General features: G+C 42.3%; 1 protein-coding gene across 1 annotated transcript; it reads right to left on the reverse strand.

Moving 5' to 3' along the window:
* Positions 1-331: 331 nt before the first annotated feature.
* Positions 332-7,075, reverse strand: dhtkd1 (dehydrogenase E1 and transketolase domain containing 1). The gene is made up of 17 exons (XM_067234035.1): positions 6,832-7,075; positions 6,390-6,542; positions 5,828-6,039; positions 5,422-5,616; positions 4,945-5,214; positions 4,549-4,720; positions 4,256-4,454; positions 3,791-4,103; positions 3,591-3,675; positions 3,359-3,498; positions 3,025-3,175; positions 2,735-2,841; positions 2,429-2,593; positions 2,229-2,311; positions 1,410-1,576; positions 1,174-1,259; positions 332-1,082 (listed from the first exon to the last, which is right to left on the reverse strand). Exons 1-17 carry the CDS (start codon positions 7,007-7,009, stop codon positions 981-983), a joined length of 2,778 nt encoding a protein of 925 aa, XP_067090136.1. The 5' UTR covers positions 7,010-7,075; the 3' UTR covers positions 332-980.
* Between the last annotated feature and the right edge of the window lie 2,601 nt (positions 7,076-9,676).

Raw genomic sequence — 9,676 nt, forward strand, 5'->3', positions numbered from 1 at the left:
TGGCCGTAGATCTAAGAAAACAAAAAAAGGTTGTTGCTAGTAGCCAGTTCAATGTAGCCTACACTCCAACATATAAAACAGACTGTTAATCCTCTTTAAGGCAACTAACCATATGTTTTCTTTTAAGTCTCAATCTACTATGACCATGCAAGTGACCACAGACTTAAGACACTGAAATCTCTTTTTGTGCTTGATTGATACTTGGTACATTCACGTTACTTTTTAATATTTTGCTCTCTTTGTAGGCCTATGTTGAATGTGAAAATTAAATATGCTAAACTATAGTGAAACTGCTTGCAAGCAGCTGAAAGTAAAACATAATAGCCAGAGATTTTTCTTTTTACCTTTTATTTTGCACACTAAAATAATATAGGTTGGGCCTATGAATCTGAAGCTCAATTCAAAGTCAACATGACGGATAACAAAGCACAGCCTGTGCCAAACTTTGTTCTTTTGTGATATAATCAATTAATTTATGTAATCATTCCAGTGTAAACTTAATTTGTAAGCTCTCAAGATTCATTCTGAACCATGTTAGTCATTTGTGAGCACGTGATTGAAATACTGCTCTGTTTTTACTGAATACCAGATGCCATCGTACTACGTGATAGGAGCTATGAATAGAAGACAGAACCTAGAGACAAGATTAGAATTTAGACTTTACATTTGAAAAATATAGACCAACTGCAACAATTCACAGAACTGTAACTAAGAACAGAAAACAAATAACAAATGACAGTTTAGAAAGTTTGAAATATCTGTTATCAACATCATGTGTGTACATACAACCTCAATTCATCTGTGCTACAAGTCCTTACATTCCAACAGTCTCATAGCAGTCCATGTGCCCCCTCCTTTCTTTGTAAAGCAGTCTCTTTAGCACTTTGTGCTATTAGAACATTGAGAAATGTAATGCGATTTATAGTAGATGTGTGGGATGGTGCAGGTGCGGCCATTTTGTGGCCAGGTGTTCCAGAGTCTCAGGAGAAGGTAGCAGTGAGGATGGCCTCCTGCTGCTGGTGATGAAGCGTTCCAATACCCACGGCCGGTGCGGGTAGTGCCGGCCGACTTACCAATCGGAGCTGAAAGAAAATGGAGAGAAATTGATGTAGCTGTCATTGCGTCGAACGTGTATTGTTAATAAAAATGGTTGTTTATATTGCCAGCTTTCACCTTGCAAGCCAGCTGCTTTTCAAATCTAGGAGATATGAAGGACCAGGCGCCCATGTTCTGGGGCTCCTCTTGGCTCCAGACAAACTCTGTGACAAGGTAGAAACAAGTTTTAAAAATGAACATGACCATGTTCTTTAGCAGACACATTTTGAATGAACAAATACCCCAGTACTAGGTCAAACAAGAATATTCTAACATTGTCTAAGGTGAGTAGAGACAGTTTCAGGTTAGGGTACCTTTGGCATTTTTGTACTTAGAGAGCTCTTGTTGCAAAGTCTCCAGAGGGAACGGGCATAGTTCCTCAACACGGACCAGTGCTGTATTCTGGCTGGCTGCAGACGTCTCTCTCTGCTTCAGCAGGGCGTAGTAGTGCTTGCCAGAACACAGCACCACCCGCTGGACACTTTGGGAACACAAAATTAGCATGATGGGGATGTCACAACGCCAACATTCTGAACATCAATATGATACCACTTAAGATTACATGATTCTCAAACTTCCTTTCCATAACACAAATCAATCAATACCATCAATACTCTCAGCTCCACTTGTTATTAAAAAATCCCTAATGATATTTGAAAAAGTCAACTTGATGGTCAATCAAGTTCACATGAAATGGTTAAATAGCCTTTATGAAATACTCAATGATCTAATAAAAACTCATAATTATATATGACGTACACTAGTACATATATTGTCAAAATGTCCCCCCAAATATATTGATATAAAAATATAAATGTGCTACGCTACGACAGGCAACCACGCACCACGCTGTCCGAAATTATCCTAAAAAATGTAATTCGTCCCCCCCAATGTTGACTCCATGGCTACGGCCTTGCGTCCTTGCAAAAGCTGGACATACGTTTACAACACAATTATACTGTGTTCTGTTCGATATTTGATGCCACCACATAGTCGATGGAATTCTGTAATCTGTGGAGCCAGTTGCAAAAGAAGGGTAAAGAAGAAAATCTGCCAATCCTGCAAAAAGCTTGAGAATTCAGTGGTCCTACATGAACCTCTCAAAAAAGGCGCATTCTACTGTGTATAATCACCTCTCTGATATGACTGAGGGGTCACCCAAAACCGGTTTGAATGCTGTTCCTGGACCCATTTCAGCCAGAGTGGATACTGCCCCCTAGAGGTAGACACAAATTATTTATCGTCTCATTCACTCTTGATCAGAGTGATTCCTGTATTTCAATTGTAAATGCTGTTATTAAGAGTTGTTACTCTAGTCTAGTGTAATGCTCACAGAGAATCTCAGCAGAGTTTTTGGCCCAGCCACAATGAGGGGCTTGCGGAAGTTGCGAATCATCTGTCGTCGGAGTAGGTGGAAGTACTGTGCTGGGGTGGTGGGGTTCACCATGCCCATGTTGACGTTGTCTCCATCCACCCCTTCCTCTTTACTGTCACACATCTGAGGGATGACGAGATGGCAAGATCCAAAAAGACACAGGTACATGACTTTTCAGAATGTCATCCTGTCTTCAAGCAAAGGTACCATTCGAACAGACACACTTAATCTTCACATTGCTGGAAATGTGACTGTCCATCTGACCTGTAGGAAGCGCTCCATACGACACGAGGAGTGTTCGGGTCCTGCTCCGTCGTAGCCGTGGGGTAGCAGGATCACTATGCCACTCTGGAGCAGCCATTTAGCCTCACCTGGGGGTCACATGAACCGTTTATACACCATTTATAAACGTATCCACAATTCAACTAGTCAATTACAACATCCTGCTCACCCATTCACTGCTTCTCCTTTAGTATATATATATAACACATTCACTTTAAAAGCAAGAAACTATGAAAAAAAAGTTACTATGGGGATTGGTCACATGAGCAAACCTCCAGAGATGAAAGTGTCAAAGATGATCTGAGCGCCGTTGAAGAAGTCTCCAAACTGAGCCTCCCAGATGGGCAGGAGCTTGGGCTGGGCAATGCTCATGCCGTACTCAAACCCCAATACAGCCTCCTCAGACAGGGCGCTGTTACACACCTACACAGCACGCACACAAACACATTTATTTTCCTTTGAGATGGTCAAAATCAAGATAAACCTGTTATCCTATGGTGCTTTTCTACTGTATATCCCACAACAGACTTCCCACAACATACTTTTTTTGTTGGCATGTTGCAATTAGTAGGCTACATTTGGTATGGCACCATAATATAAAGTTACCTCCAGGAAGCTTCTTTGCTGAGGATCCATGTGGTTGAGGGGGATGTACATGTCGTTGGTGTCCTGACAAACCACCATGGCATGTCTCTGACTAAACGTGCCTCGGCCAACATCCTGTCCACTGATGCGAATATTAAACCCTGCACAGAGAAAAAGTTTTCACCCCACGTAAAAACCTAAACACAAATTTGTTGTGACTAAAAATGATTTGGTTTGGAAGAGGCTGATTGACCTTGGCAGAGTAGAGAGCCAAATGCCATTGCCTCTGCTGTCGACCAGTCCAGCTTGGTTCCCTCCCCAAGTTTCTGCAGACGACCCTGTCATCACACATCAACAAGAGTCACCATTGGCAACTCTATTATCAATACAATACATTATAACTCTAACAGCCAACAATAATATAGCAATAGCCCATACTAATGAACCCTTTACCTTTACATGCATCTTCCCCAGGTGGCTATGGAGCTGGATTTCCTGGGGGATGTCAACAGACTTGGCCCCCACGTACTGCAGCAGGGAAGCAGGCACACCCGTGTCCCAGGTTGTGACCTTGGCCCCTGGCTCCACCAGGCCCCCCCAGCGGCCCTGCAGGTTGGTGGGGGGAGGGCTGTACAGGGTCATGTTGGCCAGCTTGTCGTTGAGCATGGAGTAGTGGGTGGACTTGATCTCGCCGCGCTCTTCCTCTGTCATCACGCCCTCTGAGATGAGCTGGTCTGTGTAAGAGTCTGGTGTGCTTTTTCTGGAGCTGAGGTGAATACAAATTGATATACAAATATAGATTAACAAGGTCTGACTGAAGTACACAAAAACATTTGATCAAACGTTACAATCGAAAGATTTAGACTTTTTTAATTTTTCCAAACACATTTTGCATTACTTTTTTGTTACTGTACTCACCGGATGACCTTGTACATGGCAGGGTTGGTAAAGGAGGGCTCGTCCAGCTCATTGTGGCCCCACTGGCGGTAGCAGAGCAAGTCCAGGATCACATCCTTCCTAAAGCGCCGCTGGTACTCCACCGTCAGACGTGTAGCCCGCATAACATCCTCCGCATTGTCCCCGTTGACATGGATCACAGCACAGCCCACCATCTTACCTGAGGAGAAGACCGACATACACGCCTGTACCCTGCGCAAGCAACTAAAGTATGTATCAACGTTGTGATGGCCGTTTATTACAATTTCACATACCAACGTCACTGCAATATAGAGATGATCTCCCTCTCTCCGATGGAGTGGTATAGCCAACTTGGTTGTTCACAATCAGGTGGATGCTCCCACCCACTCTGTAGTGTGGGAGGTTGGAGATAGTAAATGTTTCTGGGACAATTCCTTGTCCTGAGAATGAGGCATCTCCATGAACCTGAGGGAAAGCAGGATACCGCAATGAAAGTCAAACTGTAGCACAACATTGATTTTTTCTGTAACTAGTGGAATACGCGATGGTATCTTTTATTTGAACGCAGCTGTAAAGGAGGATGATTAATGTAGACAATCGTTAAAATATGCTACCAGTATCCATGTACCTTCTCTATTACATAAGAACTCGGGAAATGTGTTTCCAGGTTGCTGTGAGTGAATCAGTACCTGAAGACAGACAACTTTATCCCCTGGCTGTGCGTTTTCATGGGGGGAATAGTCTCCCTCTTGTTTAAGCTGCTCCCTCGCACGGGCCTTGCCCTGGGTGACAGGGTTGATGGCCTCCAGGTGGGAGGGGTTTGGCAACATGGTCACATGCAGAGGGTGACCCGCTCCAAAGTTCAGCTCCACCGATGATGTAAGGTGAGACAGGACATCTCCAATGGAGGGAGAGTTCTCGGGGAACTCGCTTAAACCACGCATCTTCCTAAACATGAGCTGGGGGGTCACAGAGAAACACAATCTTGAAGAATAGTTTAATAGTTCTTTACTGTTTTCGACCTTCTCACTGATAAAAACTAACATGACACTTCACTTATCTACTCTTATCTTATCACCTGACCTGGTCTGGATTTAAATGGTGTGAAACAGTATACTTGTCTGTGCAGGTTTTAAAGCTGGTGTGAAATGGTAATGACCTCTTACCTCTGGTGGAAACTGCAGGAGACCCATGAGTAGATTCAGTCTGCCTCTGTGGGGCATGCCCATGACGATGTCCGACACCCCACTGGAGGCAGATAGACGTAAAACCTCATAGAAAAAGGCCATCATGCTTTCTGCTCCCTCTCCACCATACCTTTTCACAGTGGCGAACTTGGTAGCCAGGAAGTGATCAAACTCCTAGGATTGTGCAAGAGAAAATCACAAATAACGTATAATATTCTACTTCCTTTGAAGTAGCTTTATTCAAAATTGCTAACCACCAAAAGGCTGTTGGACTAAATGATCACCACCAATATACAATAATGTCTTGATGAATGGATGCTAAACATGGACACTTTTGTGAGAGGTGATGGCATCCCCACCATCCTCTCTGACCTACAACACCTACCTGGGACTCAAGCAGGAGTCTGGCCACGTGTCTCCTTTCCTCGGGGGTGAAAGTTTCCTTTTTCAGTTCCTCAAAGCGATCAGCCAACCACTCCCTTTCCTCTAGGCTGGTCAGCTGGCTGGTCTCCACAGAGATGTGCCCACAGTAGGCATTCTCTAAGTACGCCACTACCTCTGCTACTGGAGCCTCAGCTTTCCCAAAATTCCGTAGTCCTGAAGAAAGGAATTTAACAGGAGAGCATGAAAGTGCACACTGTCAGCAGTTATGAATACATTACAGAACTTAAAGGTCTCAAAATATATATATTCACCAATTAAATTCGAATTTAATTAAAAAGATATGCTCGTTGTGTGATAACACATTAATTATGGAATAATATACATGATCTAAAGGAGTACCAGGAGATCAACTATATTATCAACTAAAAATAATAGCCTATGCTAAGCCATGATTATGTGTGGTGAGTCACTGGATAGATAGTATTGCCAGTATGGTTGATTGAGGATGTGTTTAAATTGTAACTCGTATTTTGGGCTTTAGGTTTCATAACTACAGTACATACCAGATGTGTTGAGCTGTCCATTTAGTGATTCAGACAGAATGTTGATCTCTGGTACATTGTTTACCACTGGGTCCTGAGGCGATAGGGGGTTTATTTTAGCAGCCTTGTGTCCATGCGCTCGATATGCTTCCACAAGTCGGGCTAGACCATGATCTGAGTAAACAGGAAAACAAAGGGCATTTCATTTCAAACTGTACTATTACAAAATAAGTTTTATTTCGTCCACCAAGGGAGGGACGAGTTCATTTCTCCCACAACTATCTCGCGTATTACTCATTTAAAACGAACTGTAGGCAACTGAATGACGATGTTGCCCCGAGTTTCGTGGTTAGAATGAACTAATACTTTACATAGACTTGACTTTACAAGCCAATTAGCATACATTAAATTCACAGATATCTGAACATAATAAAACCAATATATGAATAACATACCCACTGACCTTGATTGAGTGCAGAGGTATTGTCACTGTTGAACTTCGAGTCCCCCTCAGTCTGTTTGGGTTGGTACCCGTATACACCTTTATACGTGTGATAAAAACAACCTAAAACTGGCCGAACGACACTACATGGCAGTGCAATGCTACGATGCACGTTTCTTAAAAGAAGTAGCGCTGACATGGTTTAAATGTTTGTAACTGAATTCTACACCAAGTGATACTTTAACGATTTACAGCAAAACGTCGGCCATGCTACTTTAGAAAGATGGGAGGTTCCAACGCACTCCAATCCTATTGGCTGTGAGTCGTGGAGTTCCTTAGTTAGGTGGACGCTATGTAAACTCCTCCTGTTGCCCCAGTAGAAGATGTCACCTCTGAATATAAAGGCTACCAACTTGTTATCTTTTAGATTTAAAAAAATACAAAATAACATAAATTCCCTAAATTTGACAGCAATGCAGTGAAACCAAGCATATTGTTTACATTGATGATTAATGGACTTTCAAACAGACACAAACTGTCCCCGAAGAAGCAAACTATTTAGGTAGGACCTTACTACCTGTTCGCATTTTATGTAATTAAATAAAATAGATACTTAATTAATAGATATTCCAAAACAAAACTGGGTAATTCCTCCTGTTTCCCCAACAATTTATCCTTGATTACAATGGATCTAATAAACCGTGCCATAACAACACCACCAAAACGGTGTTGTTATGGCAAGGTGCATGCAACATCACAGCAGGTCTTGGGTTTGAATCCCGCACGTATCGCTTTGGATAAAAACAGCTGTTTTGTAATAAAATAGGAAAATAGAAACAAATGTGTGATAGGTATGGGCCATAACTTGCTACAAGACCAGCCATGTAGCCTCTTCATGCCAAAAACAAGCCAATCCAGTGTCTAAATGATGGTTGCTCTGACATCTCACATAGGCTAATGAAGACATCAGAAAGCTTGTTTTTTTCTCTCATCTTTATCTCTGGTGAAGATGAGAGAAAAAAATGAGAGAAAAAAATGCCGGTTGTATACCCATCAACCAATGGTATTGCTTCTCAGACTACCCAGTTAAAAGAGGTATCCATTTCGTATCTCCACTAAATCATGACATCAGGTTTCTGTCTTCCTGTACTGTTCAGTTCTTGAGATAATCATGTGTTAATGCAGGGTTATCAATATGAAACTGAGAACTTTCACAGTTATTTTAAGTATTCTCTACCGCCAGGTGGTGACATTGCATTTTTTAATTACTGTAAAAATAGGTTCATCTATTCATGTTATTTACACCACTAGTGCACAGTGCCCATGATGCAGACGGTGAGTAAGATGCCAGTGTAACACACAAATACAGATTACTTTAACTATAGATAGGGCACAGTGCCCGTGATGATGTCGCTGACACATGGCTCTGGCTAAATCCGTATCGTTTCGGCTCGCGAGAACTAGCTTAGTGCATCTCAGTCAACTCAACATGGCCGTGTTGAGATCGAAGTGAGCACGACAGGTGTCGTGCCAAGGCACTTATCCCCGCCGGGATTTGAATCCCCTGGCCGCGGTAGCGCGCATGCACTCAGAGAAGCAGAGTTTAACTGCTGAACTTCAAATTCAACTCTTAAATGAAACAAATAGCGACGTGGAAGACACTACATGGTTTTCCATAGTAACAAGGGACTAATTTATCTACATAAATACGTGTATTTGTCTTTTACATTAAGGCGACGTGTGAATTGTTTAATGCATCGTTTAGTATTGTGGATTAATCTACAGTGTTTTCCAAAGTTCCATATTGCCATGCACCTACATATGCCGTTTATGTGACTCGACATCACATGCAGGTTTCCTTCCTTTAAATCTAGGCTACCTCCATCTGTCCATTCTCTGCGGGTGTGGTCTGACAAGGATGCCCCGTCTTGGCTAACCCGTCCCTCCCTGCCCTAACGTGATTTCTGTTTTAATTTAATATGGCTTTTCAATTAACCTCTTTGTTCACCTGTCTAACATGAGTTACTGAGGGGATACACATTATATCAGGCCGTTTTTTCACCTGATATAATGTGTAGCCCCTCCCCTAACATGCAAAGGGTCTGTCCTGCCATCATGTGTGTTATTTGTGTTCTTTAGGGCACAATGAACAACCTGAGATAATATGGAGATGTCTGCTCTTTTCTAGCAAAAGTTACAGAGGGTACACATTATATCAGGTGAAAAAACGGGCTGATATGTGTATGCCCTCTGTATAGGCCTATCAGTCGGCCTATGTAGCTAAGGTTCATGGCAATATGGAACTTTGGAAAACACTGTTGATTAATCCACAATACTAAACAACGCATTAAACAATTCACACGTCGCCTTAATGTGACAGACAAATAAACGTATTTATGTAGATAAATGAGTCAGCAGCAGGTAAACTCCGCTTCTCTGAGTGCACGCGCACTCCCGCGGCCAGGGGATACAAATCCTGGCGGGGATAATTGCCTTGGCACAACACCGGCAGCAAATAATTTTTTTTAAATGTCGAAATACTTCCAAACAACGTCAATTGCGGCACTGCACTCCTTTGGATTATAAAATGGACACCTTCAAAGTAAGAATTTTGCAGAGTACCTGATTCTCAAGATACTTTTTGGAATCTATACCCATTTTAATATATAGGCTACACAGATAGATTCCTGCCATTAGAGATGAGAATGGGCACATTGACATTGCATGGACTGTACTCAATTCTATATTATGGTCTTCTGTTGTATACTCAAATTCATTAAGAGTAACAAATATCTATGGGTTGGATCCTTGACCCATAGTACTTACATGGCTGTTCTGGTGGATCTGTAGCATGTGGGACTCGATA

The sequence above is a fragment of the Osmerus mordax genome, chromosome 4 (genome assembly GCF_038355195.1).
Source record: "Osmerus mordax isolate fOsmMor3 chromosome 4, fOsmMor3.pri, whole genome shotgun sequence".
NCBI classification, from domain to species: Eukaryota; Metazoa; Chordata; class Actinopteri; order Osmeriformes; family Osmeridae; genus Osmerus; species Osmerus mordax.

What these genes read in the sequence shown, in the direction of transcription:
- dhtkd1 (XM_067234035.1), bottom strand. Translation starts at nt 7,009, where the DNA reads ATGTCAGCGCTACTTCTTTTAAGAAACGTGCATCGTAGCATTGCACTG. An exon ending in TCCTGCAGTTTCCACCAGAG is followed by an intron (nt 5,215 to 5,421) that starts GTAAGAGGTCAT and finishes GTGACCCCCCAG; the next exon opens with CTCATGTTTAGGAAGATGCG. An exon ending in AAAAGCAGCTGGCTTGCAAG is followed by an intron (nt 1,083 to 1,173) that starts GTGAAAGCTGGC and finishes ATTTTCTTTCAG; the next exon opens with CTCCGATTGGTAAGTCGGCC.